This window comes from Engraulis encrasicolus, chromosome 1, assembly GCF_034702125.1.
Source record: "Engraulis encrasicolus isolate BLACKSEA-1 chromosome 1, IST_EnEncr_1.0, whole genome shotgun sequence".
Taxonomy (NCBI): Eukaryota; Metazoa; Chordata; class Actinopteri; order Clupeiformes; family Engraulidae; genus Engraulis; species Engraulis encrasicolus.
Genome location: NC_085857.1, coordinates 42,261,892 through 42,284,625, shown reverse-complemented (window position 1 = coordinate 42,284,625; position 22,734 = coordinate 42,261,892). Strand labels below are relative to the sequence as shown.

At 44.7% G+C, this 22,734-nt stretch overlaps 1 protein-coding gene across 1 annotated transcript in view; it reads right to left on the bottom strand.

The window, feature by feature from the left end:
* Positions 1–22,734, bottom strand: part of pkd1a (polycystic kidney disease 1a) — a 224,946-nt gene that overhangs the window by 164,884 nt on the left and 37,328 nt on the right. Inside the window, exons 2-4 of the mRNA XM_063202618.1 lie at positions 19,238–19,309; positions 10,605–10,768; positions 804–1,180 (exon numbers count right to left, since the gene is read on the bottom strand). Coding sequence (XP_063058688.1) covers positions 804–1,180; positions 10,605–10,768; positions 19,238–19,309 — 613 coding nt within the window. The remainder of the gene's footprint in view (positions 1–803; positions 1,181–10,604; positions 10,769–19,237; positions 19,310–22,734) is intronic.

Genomic DNA, 22,734 nt, shown 5'->3' with positions numbered 1-22,734 from the left:
AGCACCCGAGAAATGTGAAATTGCATTGTAAACAACAAAGTATCTGACGTAGTTAGCAACTATGGTTTCGAGAAATGCACCCCTGATATGTGTGTAGCAAACCTGTTTCTGACCGAAGACCTGACCAACCAAGTGAACTACAGTCTCCATGACTGAAATTTAATATGATGATTTTTGAAAAGATATTTTGGGGGCTTTTATGCCTTTATTTGACAGGATAGTGTGAGATGGTGAAAGGAAGTGAGCGGGAGAGAGATGTGGGGAAGGATTGATTCGGAAAAATGGCCTTGGGCCGGAATCGAACCCGGGTCCCCGGCGTAACAGCCCATGCCGGTTAGAGCCACAGTTGGGGCCAATATGATCATATTTAAATTGAGTTTCAGAAGGAAGAGAAACTTTTCCAATTGATTATCTCCACTGTCATGTCAGTCTCCCAACAAAATAAAATGTACAAATGATTCCATGATGTTACATCATACACTAAAATCTACATTTTCAAACTGTGTCTGTGCCTATTGATCAATGCTTTGTCGTCACTCCCTAAAAACCCTGTTCGCTTTGCATGCAAAGATTCAAAGCAACTCCTATTACTTTTCATGGTCAGGTATTACAGGTGAAGGTGGGATTCAAAACCACAACCCCCTGACCTCCCCCCCCACGGCCCCCCTCTTTACCTGGAAGACGTTGTGCGCCACGGTCCAGCCGCACTTCCGCACTGGGCGTCGGTGGGACTCGAACCGGCAACCCTCCAACCCTCTTCGACCAACTCCCTAACCACAAAGCCATGCTCGTCAACTCTTTACCTGGAAGACGTCGTGCGCCACGGTCCAGCCGCACTTCTTCATGACCTGGGCGTCGGTGCAGGCGGCGGTACACTGCGACTCGCTCAGCAGGTTGGGCTCGGAGTTGGTGCTGCACAGGCACTCGCGGTGCGTGCCCAGGCCGCCGTAGCGCTGCGCCAGCTGGAAGCAGTAGGTGTTGCACTGCTCTCGCGTGAAGTTGCCCGGCTGCACGTGCGGGAAGATGACCAGCTCCGAGCCCAGGCCCCCCGGGGACGAAGAGGAGGAGCCCGAGCCGGATGACGAGGACGAGGAGGAGGAGCCAGACGACGAGCCCTTCTGATGATGCTGCTGCTGCTGCTGGTGGTGGTGTTCATCCTGCAGGCAGCCCGCATAGGAGGCTGGGGAGAGATGTGGAGGGATGGAGAGGGATGGAGAGAGATGGGGAGGGATGGGGAGGGATGGGGAGGGATGGGGAGGGATGGGGAGAGACGTGGAGGGATGGAGAGGGATGGGGAGAGACGTGGAGGGATGGGGAGGGATGAGGAGGGATGGAGAGGGATGGATAGGGATGGGGAGAGATGTGGAGGGATGGAGAGGGATGGGGAGGGATGGGGAGAGATGTGGAGGGATGGAGAGGGATGGGGAGAGATGGAGAGGGATGGGGAGGGATGGGGAGGGATGGAGAGGGATGGGGAGGGATGGGGAGGGATGGGGAGAGACGTGGAGGGATGGGGAGGGATGGATAGGGATGGAGAGGGATGGAGAGGGATGGAGAGGGATAGGTAGGGAAGCAAGTATTCAGTGTTATACAGATGGTGTAACTTCAATCTGCTCATTACCGTGCCGGGCCGCGACAGCGTACCGTGATCATTACACCCTGTGGCCATTCGGAATGCGGGGGGCAGTATAGCACCGCTTTTGCAGAGCAGCGTCTGCCTGTGTCTATGGTCTGTTTGTGCTTCCGTCCTTGCCCGTCCCCCAGTTTTAGTAGTAGTAGAAATACAGTCAGCAAATTGCATGTTTTATTTAGCATTGGGCATTTGATAGGGCATTTGATAATAACACAAGTGTGAGCCCTAAACAAGACCACAACCACAATAACCCAATTTAGGACCATAGGCCTATTCAACCGTTTCCACAACCTCACTGATCACAGTTGCTTCATCTGTAATGCCAGGGCTAAGAATAACGAAAATAGCAAAACAGAGTAGGCTAATAAACCGTAATGGAGAGACTGAGGAGACATGAAATCAAGCGGCGGAGTTCGGACCATTTTGAGTGGACCGATGTCGCTTGCTTTGTGTAGCCCTATCAAGCAAGCCTGTCTGTCTCATTTGTGCGATGAGCACAAAAACACAAATTGAACCACTCGTATAGTGTGAGTCAAACAGACATGAACAACATTGTAGCCTAATGAAGTAGTGCCCCGTCATGTCAGCATGAGAGAGGTGATTTTACATTTGGCGACGACATTCCGTCTTTAAAACTGGCGCATGCCGCTTCCCCTATTGCAGGTTATTACCTGATCTACACTGTCGTTACCACAAAAAACAAGGTAGCACAACTTAATACTATTACTAGCCTATATATCTGGTAGCCTAAATAGTAGGTTGAAGACGGGGGTATTATTGGTGCACTGGGTTTTTTTTTTGCGAAGCAGAGTAATCTGCTTCAGTGTAGCTCATTGTATGTTGATCCCTCCCTCAGTTTTAGGCTACAAGTGGAAAGAGTCAGCCAATTGCGCACGTAACATTGGGTATTTGATAATAACACAAGCGTGATCCCTAAACAAGACCGCCAGTCGACGGTGTTTTGTTTTCATTATTCTGTCCTGCATTCACCGTCTCAATTCCGCTCCTAACTTATAGGCTAAGTGATGTCTGTTAATTATTTCTGCACTACCTATTCAAGTCAGGAACGGATATCCTCAGGATAGCCTACGGACTAATAGGTTGAAGACGTTTTTTTGTATTGGTGCTTGTGAACATTTCATCCTTTCAATGCGCTGTTGTGCGCGATCGACGGGATTCCGGTTAACTGGGGATGTGATGCACACATGACAATACATCTGTTACACCAGGTGTGGCTAATCATCTGTGATTAGGACTGCAAATTCAGTTTGCTTCGGTGGAGATGCGAACCAACAGTAGGCTATGACTGGGGAACTATGACTCCTTCGGAGGCTGGATAACCTGTCGCGCCACGACATGTCACAAAAGGCTGTGCAGTCCCGTGCACTGCACTGCACTGCTGTAACCCACCCATCCCCCACAGACAAACATTCATGTTCTGAAAAGTTCAACACGTTCTGAACATTTTAGCCGCTTTGCATTAAGTTTTCGAGCAGACACTTGTCCACGGTGACGCAACATCGAAAGTGAAACGCAGAGACTGTTCACAAATAACTGAATAAAGATTTCATTAAAAAAAAAAAACCCACAGCATTTCTATGAAAATGTGCTGGGTGACCACACTGCCTATGCCTATCCAGATGCACGTATAGCAACAATGAGAAAGAGAGGGAGAGACGGAGAGAGAGAGCGATTAGCGCGTATCTGTGTGTGTGTGTGTGTGTGTGTGTGTGTGTGTGTGTGTGTGTGTGTGTGTGTGTGTGTGTGTGTGAAAAAAAAACACCCTCCCCCACTTCAGCATCAGATGTTGGTGGTCTACAAGTCAATATGTTTACCCGACTATCTTGTAGCCCAGTCATGAAGTTCATAAAGCCATCGGTAGCCTATAGGCCAAGATATCCAAATTCCCTCCGCAAATTTCTGCATTGCCTGAGTTCATAGGCTAAAACAACTTTATTTAGGCCTAACTTATTTAGCTTACTTTATTAGCCTTATTTAGGCCTATTATCGTATTTAGGCTTTAACGTGGGCCTATTTTACAAAATATCGAAAGAAGGAAAAGACACGACGGACAAGTTGAGGCTTACTGATCGTAGCCTATTACAGCAAATCGAACATGCGCTTTATGAACACACTAGCCTGAGGGCAAACATCTTCTTGGCACTATTGAGATAACCAGGCCATGCCATGAATTCAACTACCTGGGCCCACACTAAAATACTGACAGACTACAATTGCTTGGATCTTCAGTGGGTTTCGTGGGTCCGGGGGGATGGGTGGTGATGGCACGCTTGATGTATTTTTCCCCACCCCATGCATGCACGCGGACACACAGGGTCGGGACATTCACCCAATGAATGACTGAGTGCGGCTAAATATGCCTGTTGCATATCGTAGCCTAATTATTCACACATCACGTCAAGTCACAAATTAGTAGTCTCTTGCAGTTGACCTATGCCAAATTAACGTCCTCCCTGTAAGGCTGCACTAATTCAAACAGGTAGAGGAGTCGGCTTAGCCTATAGCCAAAGTCTATAAAATGTAGCCTATTTTTTGTAATTTCCAATTATCTAGGCTATGTTTACGATAATGATTTGTTGCGCTACGACGGTGCTCAAGACAAGTTGGAACATAGTCATCTCAAGTGCTCCCATTTTATTTTGATCCTGCTTTAAGTCAATGGGCGAGAGGGACGGATGAAACGGGTGTTTCATTCGTCCCGACAGTGTCTACTGACACTAAAATCCCTTTTGCCTGTAAACCTGACAACTTTGACTTTTCATACTTTCGGATATGTTAAAGTTTTCGAGTAAATCGCAGTGTTTCATTCGTCCCGAGTTTCATGAGTCCCTGCTCTCCCCTACTGCCTAAACTGTTACAGTTTAAATGCGTCCTCTCCAAACTGTGTGTGTGTGTGTGTGTGTGTGGGCGAGAGAGGGAGAGAGAGAGAGCGAGGGAGAGAGGCGCTTAATTCCCCGCAGAAAGAGCAAGGCGATGTCTCCAAATATTAGACAAAATGCATCTTATTTTAGTTAAGTAGACATCAGGGATGTATTTTGCTTAATAGCAACGCCGACCTGATTGGTTCATATTGCTCTGAATAGCCACAGAAGGCTAGGCTATATTTTAATGGGTTTACGCGCGCGAGGTCATCTAACAGGTCACAGTCGCCAGGTGCTATTATGAGAGGAAAACTATAGCACGTTGGCAAACATTAAAGTCAGTTTAAGCCATGCATATGATGAACCAGTTTTCTTGTTTGAAAAAACACACTTCCCGGTGCGCAAGGTGCATGCATGTCTGACTGACCCAGATGAAATCGCATGAGGAACTCCATGATTATGAGATGACATTGCATAGGCCTATATTTCCCAGCATATATTCCCCCCCCCCCTCTCTCTCTCTCTCCAAACCCAGTTGTACTTGGACTCACTTTTAACACCGCTGGCCTTGAATCGCAGCACACATTGCAGTGAGCCGTGCCGTGTGCGAGTGCTGAGCAACTTCACCCCTAACGTTTAACCTAGACTAGCGAGTGCAGTGTTGTAAATCACGTGGAATAAGTGCAGCGATTACCTGCGTAGCCTACTTAATTATGGAAGTGAGTGTCATTTGGACTGCCTATGGAATCAAGCCTACTGTCACCAAGCTCTTCCTGTCTCCCCAGCCTCGCAATGGATGGACACCTGGCCACCGCTCCTCCGCCTCCTTCGGAACGGATGACTGTGGGGGGGATCTCCAAGGAAATTTGGAATTTCGGACTTGTATAGATTTGGGGTGCCCCGGGACTCTTTTAGATTTCTGTTAGTTAATAAATATTATTTTAAAACTCAATATTTGTGTCTTGGCGTATTTGTGGTGTACAGTACTCTCCAGGGTATTTGGTAACAAGGAGAGGTGTCGCTGGAAAAATGCGCACTTTCTCACCTGCGACACATAACCCGACAGTTGGTTACACTTAATTTGAGCACGAACACAGCAATATCAGTCGCTTGCTAATTTTTGCCAATGTGACAACATTAAATTCATTAGGGAAGTGTAGGTTAGGTTATGGCCCCAGCTGTTGGCGATGTGAGATAAATAGCCAACGCTTACACGCTCAAACGAAGCGCTGTTAGGTTACTGCGGTGAGGTGTATTGCACTCTCAGTAATTTTTACCAAACGAAAAAGTATCCACATCCAGACAACAAGTCTGAAGTTGCAATATTAGACGTTTCAAATCTTGCGATGCGATAATCGGTATGGCTTCTGGCTACACTCAATTTACATTTTGTCAGAGCTTGCACATTAATGCAATTCATCCGATCATCATTTAAAAAAAAAAAGAAAATTCATTACATTATTTAGGCTATTCTTTTTATGACTCTTCCTACTTCCTGGAGGTGTTCTCACACAATTTATAGGCATGTTGTTATCCGCTGAATCGGTGCGTGCTGGTGAATATGAGCATATATTAATATGCCGTCAGCATCGTCTAAAACATTCCAAGCGCTCCCAAGTGCCACCCGGCGGTTTGTTTGGGTACACTGCAGCTAGGCCCGGTACGTACCGAGGTGGATGACGTGGCATTACCTCGGTAAAGGGTGTGCATTGTAGGGGGACCGACTGTATGCAGGGCTCTAAATGAACATCAGCCAACTGGCCAAATGCTGATGAAAATTCAAAATGGCAGGTAGGAAAAAAAACTACTTGCCTCTTTGACCCATTAGTGAGTGTGTGCTTGGCTCATAAGACTACCATCTACAAGCTAATTTGGCTGGTGATGACGAAAGTTAATTTAGACCCCTGGTTATGGTAATACGCTTATATATATATGGGTAGCAGAAGAGGCATGGCAGCTTGGGGGTTTTGAGGAAAATATTCACCAAAGGCAACATCGTACATGTACATGGAGAGAGTTGGGGGGGCTAAGAGATGGACAGAGAGGAAGAGTGAGGGGAAAAAGACAAACCAAGTAGGGCTGCACAATTAATCGAAAATCGTGATAAAATCGTGAAATCAAAGTCATGTTTTCAATCGTGATTTAATCGTGGCAATAGTGAACTACCTTTGAGAGCGTCCTTGAAGCCAGAACATACTGACAGGCTGGTGTTTCATGCTATTGCCTTTACATAATTATTACAATTCATTTTATTTTGCTCATCCCGTATATAATTCATTCTTGGTTATATTTCATCTTGTTATAATTTTCCAAAAAAATCTGCAAAAAGATCAATAATTGTGATTACGATTTTGACCAAGAGAGAGAGGGAGTTTAAGGCAGAGCGAGAGAGAGAGAGAGAGAGGGTGGGGGGGTGGGGGGATAGAGAGAGAAAGACAAAGACAGAAGTTAAGGTAATTTTGCATCCAAAAAAAGTCCTTTGGGGTTGCCTTGATATTATTCTATTATTAATCTTTCCACAATATTATTTCCAGTCAACCGACCTATTGTTTGTTTGGGAAGTCATTTTGGTCCAATTGGGTGAGAGATTTGTGAGGACGACTCATCTGAAATGCTCCTCAGTATCTAAAAGCCATTCATCATTAGAAACCCTCCTCTTGTTCTGGGGTAAAATTTGTAATTCATTATCTGATCTATTTTGCCAAATAATGTGCACTGTCTTGTAAACTACTCATTATTTTCAATAAATGTCGAGCACGCTGCGCTGAGAAATGACTAATTGCAGCTGAGAACTAATTATAACTAATTACAACGCTGTTGAATCATTATCAGAAGTTTAATTGTGTTGCAAAGAGTGTGATCACTCACACTTACTTTCCCCTTGGAGACAATTATAAAGTTACTCTGCTTATGTCCTCTTTTGAAAGTCGCTTTGGTTAGGAAGCGTCTGCCAAATGCAATGTAATGTAATATTGTAAGGTAATACAGTACCTATGACAAGGTATGTTGCTTAATAACATGCATTACTTCCTTTCTTTCTTCTTTTTTTTCCTTCACAGTTGTTTTTTTTTTCGGTGTGAAAAACTTTGGAGAGGATGTGTTGTTTATGTTGCGATATATCCCTCAATAAATGTATTTATTTAAAAAAACATGCCTTTCTGTATTACTTCTAGACTGCTTCTTTTCATCTGTGGGCTGTTTCCAAACTACATCTAAATCAAATAAATAATTTGTTGTACTTTTACTTCTACAGACATACTGGTGAGGGAGGGCAGTTAACTCCAAATAAAAAACTGCTTCATACAGAAAGGACGAAAATTCCGAAGCAACTTGGCATGCTCTGCTAGTCAGAATAGTGATTTCCTTCTGCCTTGTACAGCATTTTCACATTTTCTTAAAGCTTTTCAAACTGACAATGTGATTGTTCATACAGACAGAATGGTGAGCGGTAGACCAGTTGATACCTAAAAGGACTCGAGACTAACAGGAGAAATGCCACAAACCAACTCTGAATCGTCTGATTCGCGAGTCTGAATGCTGATTTGCTTTCTCTCCTTGTCCAATATGATCATGTTTTTTTAGTATACATTTCAAACAAACAAACAAACAATGGCTGCACTCCTCATGAGTCTGACTTAGACAGCACAGCAGGAGAGCAAGGGCAGTGAAAAGACTACTTCAAGATCTCACATTTCTCGTCATTTTACTGCAATTAAATAAGACAGCAAGCAAGGACACAACAACTGCAAGAGTAAAGGTGTCAAAGATATAAAGTCAGGAAACATTGTAAAAACAAAGGAAAAGAGGAGATATACGAGGTCATGATAAATAACAAAGTACATAGTAAAAAAAAGTTTTAAAAGTAGAGGCTGTCAATAATAACTTTGCAGAATGAGGTAAGAATACATGAAAGCACGATGAAATAAAAGGTTCAAAAGTAAACCCATATGAAACTAATGAACAACATGGGAGGACATTTGACATTTGACTTCACTCCACTTTCAATCAGCATTATTGGAAAAGGAGAATCACATTGAGTGTGCATTCAAAACTTCTGACTGCCCAAGGGTAGGAAGTTCATTCTTCCTCTTGAGTTCCTCCTCCATTTGTTTTATTTTGCACCTGATGTGTCTCTGAACCTCCTTCACAAAGGGAGCATGTTTAACAGATCAGTGTTTTGAATAGGGCAGAACAATTTTAAGAAAAAAATGAAATTGCGTTTTCTCTGACAGATATTGCGATTTCGATTTCTACCACATTTTTTCCCTTTCTTTAAATCAAGATTCAGTGCACAGGACTATGTTCTCATGCTCCACGTCAGTTGCTCCGGTACAAGTTACTGTCTTTGCTAGTGAGTGACCGGTTCACGTGTAGCATGGAGCTTTCTGATTGGTAGCTGACACAGAGGCGTTCTACCAGAGCTATAACTGTTGCGTTCTACACCACGCAGCAGGGGCAATAAGCAGAGCCTACGTACATGAGTGCAATTACAGATGAAACAAAACATGGATCAGTTTAGGAGCATGGTTTTCCTAGCTTTGTCTATCCCAAAATCAGGTTGTCTAAGATTGTGATTTTCGGTCTAAAACGATAGATCTTTCAGCCCAAGTTCAGAATAAAGGTGGCATTCTATGATTCATACAATGGGTGGCATTATATGTTTCCAAAGCTTCAGGTGGTTGTAACTGCAGCTAGAAATGGCGTCCTGGGAGAAGAGTGGACAAACAATCAATTGCTCTGCGGGACACATAACCCTTTGAATTCTCTTTCTTTGTGTCACAGAAGTATCTTTCTGTGTTCAGTTTTTTGTTTTGCACCTGATGTAGCTCTACCTGCTCCGCAGGGGTTGGTGATTGGGGTAGGAAGAAGGTGGTATTTTGTTACACAAAGGGGTGGCATGCATCTACACGCTCTCTCAATTGTGGCCTGATAGAAGAAGACCAGGAGGTCAACCCTGCAGCTTGGTGCATTAGACACTCGGAGAATGGGGGAGCTGGTGTACATGGAAGATTGTGATTTTGGCTCATGTGTGCAAGTGCGGTAGACACACAAAATGGATACTTACGCAAGGGACACATAACAGGCGAAACGAGTGAGGCGAAGAAAGGCGAAATTCAGTGTTCTATTCTGACAGCTCAATTGTCATCAGGTCGCCATGGCGGATCAAATGGTATGAAACAGTTGTGTTGTTGATTTGATTGGCTGCCGCGGGCGAACTTCGCTCCTCATTCGCTATGCATAATATCAAACTTTGTTGAATAATTTTGCTTCGTTTCGCTCCTGTTTGCTTGCCTTCGCCTCCCTCATAGGAATGAATGGCGAAGTTCACTTTGTTAAGCCAAATTCGCGCCTATGTGTCCCTAGCATTAGAGATGACCGTTCCAATGGGTGTGTGTGTGTGGAGAGAGGGGGATCGGGATGCTTTTTATCTAACTAGGTCGTATGTGACTGAATTTAAAACCCAGAGCCATGTGTCTCTCAGAGTGAAACTGAGAAAATCACCATGAAAGATGATTTTGTTTTCCTTCAGTTTTTTGTGATTTTCATTGTTTTGCAGAATGTGCAAGTCTTGAAAAGTTACTCAATGCTTCAGAAAACAGAATTAGTTTACAAAAAAGCAAACAAAAAAGGGCTAACTTCATGTCTGTTCTATGGGCAAGAGACATTTTCTGATTTCTTTGTTTACTACTTTAAGAAGTGAACACATTGAAACTTCCATGTGTAAGTTAGAGTATCACTGTGAGGCACCTACCACAGGTGAGCAGGCTGACGTTGAGTATGGGCTGGTGTAGTTAAGTAGTTAAGGGTGTGTACAGGTAAACCGGTAAGGCACGTACCAAAGGTGAGTACAGTTACACAGGTAAGGCACGTACCACAGATGTGTACAGTTAATCAGGTAAGGCACCTACCACAGGTGAGTACAGCTACACAGGTAAGGCACCTACCACAAGTGAGTACAGCTACACAGGTAAGGCACCTACCACAAGTGAGTACAGCTACACAGGTAAGGCACCTACCACAAGTGAGTACAGCTACACAGGTAAGGCACCTACCACAAGTGAGTACAGCTACACAGGTAAGGCACCTACCACAGGTGAGCAGGCTGACGTTGAGTATGGGCTGGTTCTTGACCTCGGCGGGCTGGTGGCAGAGCACCTGGTTGGGCCGCCGCACCCTCACGCCCTCGTCCTGAAGCCATCTCACCAGCCGGTACACCGAGCAGTCGCACACAAATGGGTTGAAGCTCAGGTCACTGTGGAGAGAGGGAGGGAGAGAGAGAGAGAGAGAGAGAGAGAGAGAGAGAGAGAGAGAGAGAGAGAGAGAGAGAGAGAGAGAGAGAGAGAGAGAGAGAAAGAGAGAGAGTTGGAGAAGGGGTAGAGAAAGAGGAAGGGAGGAGATAGGAGGATGGAGACAGAGAGAGAGAGAGATGGAAGAGAAGGAAGGAGAGGTAGAGATGGAGACAGAGAAGTAGCAGCACACACAGAGATACAGTAGAAAAAGATTGAGGGAGGAGGTGGAGGAAAGCGGAGCAGACAGAGGGCAAGAGAGAAAGACCGAGAAAGAAAGAAAGAAGAAATGATCAAAACACAAACAGAGATAGAAATAGAGAGGGAGGGAGAGAGAGAGAGAGAGAGAGAGAGAGAGAGAGAGAGAGAGAGAGAGAGAATGCCAGTGTGTTACTAAAGAGGTGTGTGTGTGTGTGTGTGTGTGTGTGTGTGTGTGTGTGTGTGCGTGCGTGCGTGCGTGCGTGCGTGCGTGCGTGCGTGCGTGCGTGCGTGTGTGTGTGTGTTCTCAAAGTCCATACAAACTCCCCACTCCTCCTCCGCACTGTGTGAATGGAAAGCTGAACCAACGGCTGTGCAATAGCAGTGATCTCACTCCGCTGACGCTCCGCCATATACCAGCAGCACCAGCCTCGCTCGCTCGCTATCTCGCTATCTCTCCGTCTGAGTGCCCATCTGTCTGAGTGCTTCCCAAGACCCTGTCTGCTCCAGTCAGATCTCTGGACCACACAGGCAATGAGGCAGTCAAGTATTATAAATGTGGGAGGTTTGAATTCTTGACAGCTCTCTCTCTCTCTCTCTCTCTCTCTCGGATTTTGACAAACAGCACGGTACAGCACGGCACAGAGAGAACCAGGGCACGGATGTGGGATATTTGAAAAAGATGTGGGCATTGGGTCTTTCTTTGTGCATTGTTTTTATCGTCGAGGGGTTTTTGTTACATTAAAGGTACAGTGTATGTACTGTAGGATGGATTTGTAAGACTTGTGATTGAGCAGCATGAATTCTAGAAATAGACTACTAAAATATTACACATACCCTCCAATTTCAGCATGAAGTTGTATTGCTCATGCCACCCTTGAATTGTCAGTCCCTGATGACAATGCATTATTTCTCGTCCAGCCCTTTCTGAGATCTTGGCCATTCTAATAGGGCATCATTTCTTTACATTTCTTACAAATGTCCAAAATATTTTCCTAAACATTATGCAACAACTTGGATCGCTCTGATTTTGACAAGCAGCTCAGCACAGAGAGAACCAGGGCATGGTGAATGTTTGAGGAAGTTTGATTCTGTATCTTAATCACATATATCCCATTGAAATGAATATGGCTCCCTAGCTCATATACCTATTTCATTCTGATGCATCATGCTAAGTTTAAAAAGACACTGGTGTTTGTGCATTATTGCAGCCTATCTAAGGCTAAGGCTAAGGCTTTTATAAAAGCAGAAAAACATACATGTAGTACTAACTCATAGACTACATTCCACTCAGCATGTTACATCATTTTACATACATTCCTAGGCTACCATAAGTTCAAAAATGAATTCAAGTAGGAGGGGGTTGTTTTTCTTAGCTACGGAATGAAGTGTGAGGGGCTAGTTCACCACGCTATGTACATTGAACTGCCTCCATGTGGGAAACGCGTTAGCGGGAGTGAAAGTAGTTTTCTTTTCTTACCTGTGCAAACCCCACCACCACCCGCAAACAAACAATAAACAAACAAAATAAACATGAGCATTACGTAAGGGTTAACGTTCGGCGAGAAGGTCGCTACCGTGGAATAGCAGCACGACAGAGAGAATCTTCAGACCCCGACGCGGAGCGGAGGGGTCTTGTTCTCTCTGAAGTGCTGCTATTCCACAAAGCGACCGACTCGCCGAAAGTTAACCCGCTTATTATATGGATATACTTAAATGATTCACACATGGCGGGTTCATTTCTTTAGGCCTATTTAATGTTAAGTCTATTATAGTTTTTAATGTCAAAAGATTGTTACTGCGCAAAACAAAACAGTGCCGTTGTGGAACACCGCTAGGCAACAGCTAGCCAGGACAACAGGTGTTGTCTATCACAGCAGCTGATTAGAGTCTTGTTGAAAAGTCGCTTTAGCAGTGAAAAGTCTTGTTGCCATTGACAGCGGTCTGTTATAGACCAACCCGTCCGTTATCGAAAAATAACAGACGTGCGAACGTTGGGGAGCCCCGTTGAAATGAATGAAGCATTCGACCGATGACGTCACAACCATATAATAAACATCTATAATCGCTGCATGACTATTTCGGGTGTCTCTTCATAGGAGGACACTTCTCAAACGGCATAGTGTAGTTGTATTTGTTTTCCACTGAAAGAGCAGACCTTACTTTTTTTCAAATGTGGGATTTTGGACAGCATTAAACCCATTCTCTTACCGGTAATGCGCACCGGCTGTAAATTGTATACCGGTGCTGCGCACCTGTGCGCACCCGTCTACTTTCACCACTGCGTGTTAGACAAATAAACTGGCCTTTCTTTGATGAGATGCGGTGGACAGCGCGCTCCTTCTCAGAGCAGAGGTCAAATCAATTGACAAGACTTCCATGCACGCCTGTGCACTTGTACATTTACATGTAGGCTATAATACGTCGGTGGTACTTAGGCCTGGGTATTGATTGACAATTTTCGGTTCCGGTTCCATTTCCGGTTCCGTCGTTTCGGTTCCGGTACCAGAACGGTTCCATTTTCGGTTCCTAGAAACCCTGAATTAAACCTGCAGTTACCCAAAGTGGCCAGTAGATGGCGTAACGGGTCTCTAAATCATGAGTTTCCCTGCCTGCCACAAGGCGGCGCTCATCGTGACTTAAGCAATGGCGGGTTAAAGGCATTTAATTCTATACAGCATTCATGATTAATTGCATGCTGCAAGTTGTCCTCTCGGCATGGCTTGGCAAGTATAATAAACGGTTTTGATACTGATAAATGTAGCCTACTCATGCCTGATTAAAATTGTTCTGCTGTACGGTGCAACTTCACTTCTGGTAGGCCTACCAATCCTATGTCAAGCGTGCCAGACATGATTTTTTAATGTAGCCTAGCTACCCAGTCTGTCGACAGCTTACCAAAACAGAGACCCAAGATTGCCACTTTCTAGTGGTAAAAACAATCTGTCCTTCTCCTACAGAGAAGTGTATTGGGGCTTGTTCGAAAGCTGCGAATCTTAGCTTTTTATAGGTTTTTACGGCACGTGTTTATGTTCTTTCAATCAAAAGTTATTGAACTGTAAGCGGCCGCTGTTTCAAGTGAAAAAATAGCGCTTTCCAACCTTTTTTTTTTTTTTTAATCTCGTCATTTTTTCCCGAACAGCCAGCGATCTCCTTAACGTAGACCTATAGACATGTGTTAGGGCTTGTTCGAAAGCTGGGATTCTTAGCTTTTTACAGTTTTTTACGGCACGTTTTTATGTTCTTTCAATCAAAAGTTATTGAACTGTAAGCGGCCGCTGTTGCAAGTGAAAAAATAGCGCTTTCCAACCATTTTTTTATCTCGTCATTTTTTTCCTAACAGCCAGCGATCTCCTTAACCTAGACCTACAGACATGTGTTAGGGCTTGTTCGAAAGCTGGGATTCTTAGCTTTTTACAGTTTTTTACGGAACGTTTTTATGTTCTTTCAATCAAAAGTTATTGAACTGTAAGCGGCCGCTGTTGCAAGTGAAAAAATAGCGCTTTCCAACCATTTTTTTTTTTTTATCTCGTCATTTTTTTCGTAACAGCCAGCGATCTCCTTAACCTAGACCTACAGACATGTGTTAGGGCTTGTTCGAAAGCTGAGATTCTTAGCTTTTTACAGTTTTTTACGGAACGTTTTTATGTTCTTTCAATCCACAGTTATTTAACCTTAAGCTGCCGCTACTTCAAGTAAACAATGGCGTTATTCTCCAGCCGGATAGAGAGGAAATCTTTTTTGTGGCTGTGTTCTTTGTTCCCTCGAATTAAACCGACGGTCTAAATATGCTACATTTGTACGTCCCCAACACAAGACCAGTTATTTCTAAGTTAGCTCTTTTCATGGAAAAACATGTTTCCAAGGAGTCAGAGACATCTTCCTGAAGAGTCGAGGTCATGGTTGAGGTTGACGGTATTGCAGCAGGCATAGTTGAGGTTGACGGTGTTGCGGTTGTAAAGATGCTGCAACTCTCTGCACGCAAATTCTTGCATGATATTAGTCTATCGCAGATATTGCAGCGCGCTCCTTCCTTATCTACTTTCCTGAAATATAGCCACGCTTTCGACGGCATGTTTTTGTTTCTCAAGTAGCCTAGTACAATCAGCTGGTTGAAAATCAGCTGTCTTATCAATCGTTTAAATGAGGTGCGAAACGGGAAGAGGAGGAGCGTGGTCAGTTTGTGACACTTGTGGTTGGCTGAAATGGCCGCGTGCTTAAACACACATTTGATGGCTCTGACAGTCAGACTTCAGGAACCGAAACGTGGAACCGACAGACAAGGCACGTTTCGATGCCAAGTAGAACCTTAGCTTTTGATTCGGTTCCATCAAAGAATTGAATTTCGGTACCCAGTCCTAGTGGTACTTGTGTACTAAGCATGGGTGATACACGTGCCTTTAACATATGTGATGTCTGGGTGCTTAGCATATGTGGGTGATGTATGTGTATGTGTGTGTGTACTCTACTTAAAAAAACGACAACTAACTAACCCTTCTTCGCATCTGCACTTGATGTTCTGTATATTTCCTGTGCACTTTGTATCTGCTAGCGATGTTGGCTATGATTATGTCCTCCATTGAAAGTCGCTTTGGTTATAAAGCGTCTGCTAAATGCAATGTAATGTAATTTAATGTGATTCAAGTCAAGTCAAGTTTATTGTCAATTTCTTTACATGCACTGGTCATACAAAGAATTTGAAATTGCGTTTCTTGCTCTCCCATGCAGACATAGACTAATCTAGGTAAGGACATAGACAGTATAGACATAGACAGTACTCATACATGGACATAGACAGTATGGACGTAGACATTGCTCATACAGACATTTAAAGTGCAAGACTGGACAACAGAAGACTTGTAGAGAACATACATTAAGAGGAGGTATTTTGTTGTTCTTTTTTCTAAAAGTCCTTTATAGCGTTCTGACATAGTAATAGTAGCATTTGAAGAAATAAATAATTAAAAAAGGTTTTTATTAAATACACCAGCAGCAGTATGTGTGTGTGTGTGTTTGTATGTGTTTTGTGTGCGTGTGTGTGTGTGTGTGTGTGTGTGTGTGTGTGTGTGTGTGTGTGTGTGTGTGTGTGTGTGTGTGTGTGTGTGTTTAGTGCAGGTAGAAAGTGCGGTGTGCGTCTGTGTGTGTGTACCTGTGTATGTGTGTGTGTGTGTGTGTGTGTGTGTGTATGTGTGTGAGTATGAGTTGTGTGTCAGTGTGTGTATGTTTGGGTTTAGTGCAGAAAGTGCAGTGTGCTTGTGTGTGTGTGTGTGTGTGTGTGTGTGTGTGTGTGTGTGTGTGTGTGTGTGTGTGTGTGTGTGTGTGTGTGTGTGTGTGTGTGTGTGTGTGTGTGTGTGTGCATGTGTATGTTTTGAGTTAGTGCAGGTTGAAAGTTCAGTCACAGATGTAGTAGTGCAGGTGGAATGTTCAGTCGCAGATATGGTGGTGGGGATGAGGGGGGGGGGCGTTGTCAGTGGCCTGGCTGGCTAGAGGCTGACAGTGAAGGGAGAGTGGGTTGAGTGTTCAGTATCTTGATCGCTTGGTGCATTGTGCTGCTTGCAAGCCTGGTGGTACGGGAACGGAGGCGCCTGTACCTCTTTCCAGAGGGCAGGAGGCTGAACAGTTTGTGTGCAGGGTGGCTTGTGTCTTTGATGATCATCAGTGCTTTTCGGGTGAGGCGTGCGGTGTAAATGTCCTGCAGGGAGGGGAGTGGTACTCCAATGATCTTCTTCGCTGTGTTCACAACACGCTGGAGTGTCTTCCTGTTTTTCTCCGTGCAGCTTCCTCCCCACACTGTGATGCAGCTGGACACGACGCTCTCTATGGTTCCTCTGTAGAATGTTGTCATGATGGAGGGTGTAGCACTTGCCTTCTTTAGTTTGCGCAAGAAGTAGAGACGCTGATGGGCCTTCTTCGCCAGTGATGTAGTGTTGGTGGTCCAAGAGAGGTCGTCGCTGATGTGCACTCCAAGGAACTTGGTGCTGCTCACTCTCTCCACAGCATCACCGTCGATGGTCAGTGGTGGCAGTTGTTTTTGGACCCTCTGAAAGTTGACAACAATCTCCTTGGTCTTGTTGACATTCAGCAGGAGGTTGTTGTCTTTGCACCATCTGGCCAGCAGGTCTACTTCTTCTCTGTAGTGGGTCTCATCGCCCTTAGTGATGAGGCCCACCAGTGTTGTATCATCCGCAAACTTCACTAGATGGTTAGTGCTGTGGGTCGTTGTGCAGTCATGTGTCAGCAGCGTGAACAGCAGGGGGCTGAGAACACAACCTTGCGGAGCCCCCGTGCTCAGGGTCAGGGTGCTTGAGGTGTTATTCCCTACCCGTACTGCTTGTGGTCTCTGCATCAGGAAGTCCAGCAGCCAGTTGCAGAGGGAGGTGCTGAAACCTAGTTTGTCCAGTTTTCTGATGAGTTGTTGTGGTATTATGGTATTGAATGCTGAGCTGAAGTCAATGAACAGCATTCTCACATATGAGTCTTTATTGTCCAAGTGGGTGAGGGCTGGATGGAGGGCAGAGCAGATTGCATCCTCCGTGGATCGCTTGGCTCGGTATGCGAACTGGTAGGGGTCCAGGGTGGGGGGTAGGGTGGCTTTGATGTGTGACAGGACTAGCCGTTCGAAGCACTTCATGATTATGGGCGTCAGTGCTACAGGACGGTAGTCATTGAAGCATGATGGTGATGATTTCTTCGGCACGGGTATGATGGTAGCAGCTTTGAAAAGTGATGGGATGACTGCTTGCTCCAGAGAGATGTTAAAGATGTCTGTGAAGACATCCTTCAGCTCTTCTGCACAATCCTTCAACACTCGGCCAGGTATGTTGTCTGGGCCAGCTGCTTTGCGTGGGTTGATGGTGGCCAGTGTCCTCTTCACACTGGCAGAGGACAGGTACAGGGGTTGATCATGGGGGGGAGGGGGAGTTTTCTGTGGATGAGTGTCATTTTGTGCTTCAAAACGGGCAAAGAAACTGTTCAGGTCGTTTAGCAGAGAGGTGTTGTTGTCACAGCTTCGTGGTGCGGGCTTATAGTCCGTGATGGCCTGTATGCCCTGCCACAGGCTCTGTGCATCTCTGCTGTCTTTGAAGTGTGTTGTTATTTTGTCCGAGTATTCCTTTTTTGCTTTCCTGATGCCCTGGGACAGGTTTGCTCTTGCTGCTTTTAGGCCAGCTACGTCTCCTGCTCTGAAGGCTTTGTCTCTGGCCCTCAGCAGTCTGTGAACGTCTCCTGTGAACCATGGCTTCTGGTTGGCCCTGGTGGTGATGCGTTTTATTTCTGTAACATCATCAATGCATTTTGTGATGTAGGAGGTCACGGTGTCTGTGTACTCCTCAATGTCAATGTGGTTGCTGTGGGTGGCAGCTGTTTTGAACATGTCCCAATCTGTGGTTTCAAAGCAGTCTTGTAGTCGTGACACGGCTCCCTCTGGCCATTTTCTCACCTCCTTCAGAGCTGGTTTGGTGAGTTTTACCTTTTGTGTGTTTAGCATAATGTTGCTGTTACATCAGCATTTAACATATGTAATAGACCCCTCTTTATTAAGAGTGGGCAAGCTTTACTATGTGCAGCCCGCATACTGCAAAACGAAGCTTCCAAAGGGCGAATATTCATGAAACGGAGACTTGGCACTGATTTCTAACCAGTTTCTAATGAAAGAACAGCTGCTTTTTATATCCGAGAACAGGTGGTCTCTCATATGCTGGCAGGCGGTCTCATATGCCAAATTGATGAAGCTATTAATAAAAATGGTGAACAAGTTCTGAAGCCATGCTGTATGATGGCCAGAATATAGTATTTTAACGTTAGCAAGATGTTTGCTTTTATTTAATTACATTTCATTGCATTGCATTTTATCGCCTACCACTACGAGCTGGGCTGGCTGCACAATTCATGTACGTACAGTACATATACATAGGCCTAGATGACACCTCTGGCACCTTTCTTGTCATTTCTTTGAGTTTCCAGTGTTTTTAGAACAGGCTAGCACAGGCTTTATTTGCATTATGATACTGACCATAAATTAACTGCTTGATCACTATACAGCTGTCATTTATGCAAAACAAATAAGTGATCCGCATTCGAATTTGCAGCACTTAAAACTTGTAGTGTGAATGAACCAGTTGACAGGTGGTCCAAGACTAAATACTTTTGATCTGAAAAAGCCTAAGAAACACTGTCATATGGCCTCTTCATTGCCACCTTTGGCACAGAGATTAAATAGCTGGATTAATCATACTCACATGTCGGTAAAGTTAGCTAAGTTGTCGAATATCCGTGCATCTATGGTGGTGATCTGGTTGTGGCTCAGGTCTCTGTGGAAGAAGGGAGAGAAAAGAAACATTCAGAATTTCAGACTGACAATCATGGGTAAGCGGTCAGGGCGTCAGACTGGGTGCCCAAAGGTTGCCGGTTCAGCTCCCCACCCGCCAAGTTGGTGGGGGGAGTAATTAACCAGTGCTCTACCCCCCATTCACCTCCACGACTGTGGTACCCTGACTATGGTATCGCACTGCTCCCCTGGGGGAGCTGCCCCCTTTGCACGGGTGTGGCATAAATGCAATTTTGTTGTGTGCACTGTTCACTGGTGTGCTGTGGAGTGCTATGTCACAATGACAATGACAATGGGAGTTGGAGTTGGAAAACCTCAGTAAAAGGGGAAACTGATGAGAAAACTGTGAAAGAAGGGAGAGGAAAACGCTTTTAGCAGACACGGTGGCAACAATTCATTTCACCTTTCACCTACCAAGACGTACTCATCCTTCTCCTCTCATCCCTCCATTTAGTCCTCCCTTCCCCCTTCATCCTCCCTTTTCCTCTTCTCCTCCCTCTCTCACCTCACACTCAATCACGCTCCACTATTTTCCACATGCAGAATTTTGATCCTTCTTCATTGCCTCTCTCTGTCTCTCTCTCTCTCTCTCTCTCTCTCTCTCTCTCTCTCTCTCTCTCTCTTTCTGCCAGTATAATCACTCCCTTGTTCCTTTGGTTTGGAGTGGGCGAATGGAAAAGTGCTGGGGTGATTTTAGTGTACCAGACTGGGATCTGCTGTGTGTGTGTGTGTGTGTGTGTGTGTGTGTGTGTGTGTGTGTGTGTGTGTGTGTGTGTGTGTGTGTGTGTGTGTGTGTGTGTGTGTGTGTGTGTGTGTGTGTGTGTGTGTGTGTGTGTGTGTGTGTGTGTGTGTGTAAGCGTGCAACATGTGTGGTGTGCAGCAGCAGAGTTGGGAGACCAAAAGCCTGCCGCATAGTGGTTTAATTAACCTGTGTGTGTGTGTGTGTGTGTGTGTGTGTGTGTGTGTGTGTGTGTGTGTGTGTGTGTGTGTGTGTGTGTGTGTGTGTGTGTGTGTGCGCGTGTGTGTATGCGCGCATGTGTGTGTGCGTATGTGTGCGCGCATGCCGCGTGCTCCACGGGCAACAAGTCACAAAGCTTCTTTGTCGCACATGTAATATACACAGTAAGGAGTTACATACACATAATGTGATCCCTCCCCTCCCCAACACACACACACACACACACACACACACACACACACACACACACACACACACACACACACACACACACACACACACACACACACACACACTAGTGCAGGAAGCGAGCGAGAGCGGCAGTGAATGGATGTAAAACCGAGGCTGTAACATAAACAGTAAGGTTAAGTGCATTTTGCTGCTTGGCTGTTTGCTATTGGCTGAAGTCATGGCCCAATCGTTTTAAAGTACAGTGGAAGTATCCACCCACCAGGAAGCTTATGAACAGGTACCACACTCTAGGCACCAACTAAAGTGAAGTAAAAGACTATGGTTCTCTGGATATGAACACAATACCAGAAGTTTTGATTGATTGATTGATTGATTGATTGATTGATTGATTGATTGATTGATTGATTGATTGATTGATTGATTGATTGATTGATTGATTTTGTTTATTGACATTGTACAAAGCATTACAAATGTTTAAAAATAAATAAGTCAATAAATATGTTGTGAAAACCTTGCACAACACGTCAAAAGGATAACACAAACTGTTTCCATTGTGGTCCTTGTGGTTTGAAAGTAATCATGTGAAAAGAGAGATCTCAAGACACTAAAACATCACAGGTTGAAATGAAATGAATCATAGCCTTCACAATCAGGTAAGGATCATGACAACAACTGCAAATTTCTCATCATTCGCATCATTAAGCAATACAAGGTAATGTGTTCAATGATTCAAAACACTAGACCTTCTTTCACAGAAATAACTCCTTCCTCCTAAAACGATCTGAGAAGCTAAACCAAAGTAACTGAAGAGGACATACACTCTCATCTTGAAGCAAGATTCATACTCAAAATTCAAAGATTTTTGGGGGGTCTTTTTCGACTTTATTCGACAGGACTGTGTGAGAGGTGGACAGGAAGCAAATGGGGAGAGAGACGGGGAGGGGTCGGCCAGGAATCGAACCCGGGTCAGCCGCATGGCAGATGAGTGCCCTACCGGTTGGCCACGGCAGGGCCTCACACTCAAAATGTAGCTGGTGATTAAATAACACATTTTTTCCCTTTGGAGGGAGGACCTTACAGTCAGAGATGACATCATTTTGACTAGTGGGTCATAAAACTGGGTATTCATACAGACCCATATTTTAATGGCTGTTGATGTTTAATTGGTTGTTGCTGACGGATTACATAACATTTAACTAAATTTAGCTCACATTCGTTCAAGGCCGCTTTTCGTTCAAAGCAACACATTATTTCATTTGATCATCTGGTGTTAACCAGGCAAGCAAGGAGGAGCCCTGCTCCCCAGAGACCCAGACTATGACATTTTGACCATGACTTTATTTACCATGACTAGAACTGTCTATTAAGAGAGTTACGTCACTCCCATAGACCACACCGATCCAATATTCCCACAGCAAAGGCGGCTCTCATGGAGCCTCACGGAGGGTTTTACATGTAAATCACCATTGACTTTAGTTTCAATACAAGTAGTTACTTAGTTCTAGGAGGTGGCTGTAGATGTAGAACACAGAAAATGTGGTAAAGGTAAATGTAATTTGTTTGTATTAATCTTTGTTTGGTATGTAATGGTTCTGTGTTAGTCTCCAGCGAAGAGAAAGTTGGTGTTTAGAAATATTTCAATCTACGTGCATCACATCACCAACCGACTTCCTGGTCCCCGGTTGACACAACTCTCCTATTAGACGGCTCTGACCATGAAGTCCAATCAAACCTCTGTGGGTCAAGCACACAGTGGTACTGATTAATCACAAAGCAAGAACCACAAAGCCCTATAGATAGGAACACTTGTGTGCACCTCATATCACAGCCGAAATTCTGCCCTGGTAGAGTAGACTATCATTCATTAATCCCGATGAAAATTAAATCAATAGAAATGTATCAGGTGGTGGATTAGATGGTTGAAGAAGCTGTGTGTTCAAGTTCACGTGGAGGGGAGTTTTTGGGAGCAAGGAGAAGGGTCTAAGTCACTGTGTGCATACTGTACGTGCTCGAGTGCATACGTGTGTGCTCTGAACTCAAACGGTAAAACAAATGTGAAAATAAAAATAGGAATAGGAGGTCATAGGGGATATGTATGAGACCAAAAGTCGAACAAGTGCAGAATACAGAGAGGAAATAGAAGTGAAAGGCTTGGAGTATGACAAAGAGCACCGATTACATTGCATTACACTTATACACTTAGCCACTATGCCAGGGCTGCCCACAGATGGATGAAATGATTCGGAGAGAGATAGAGC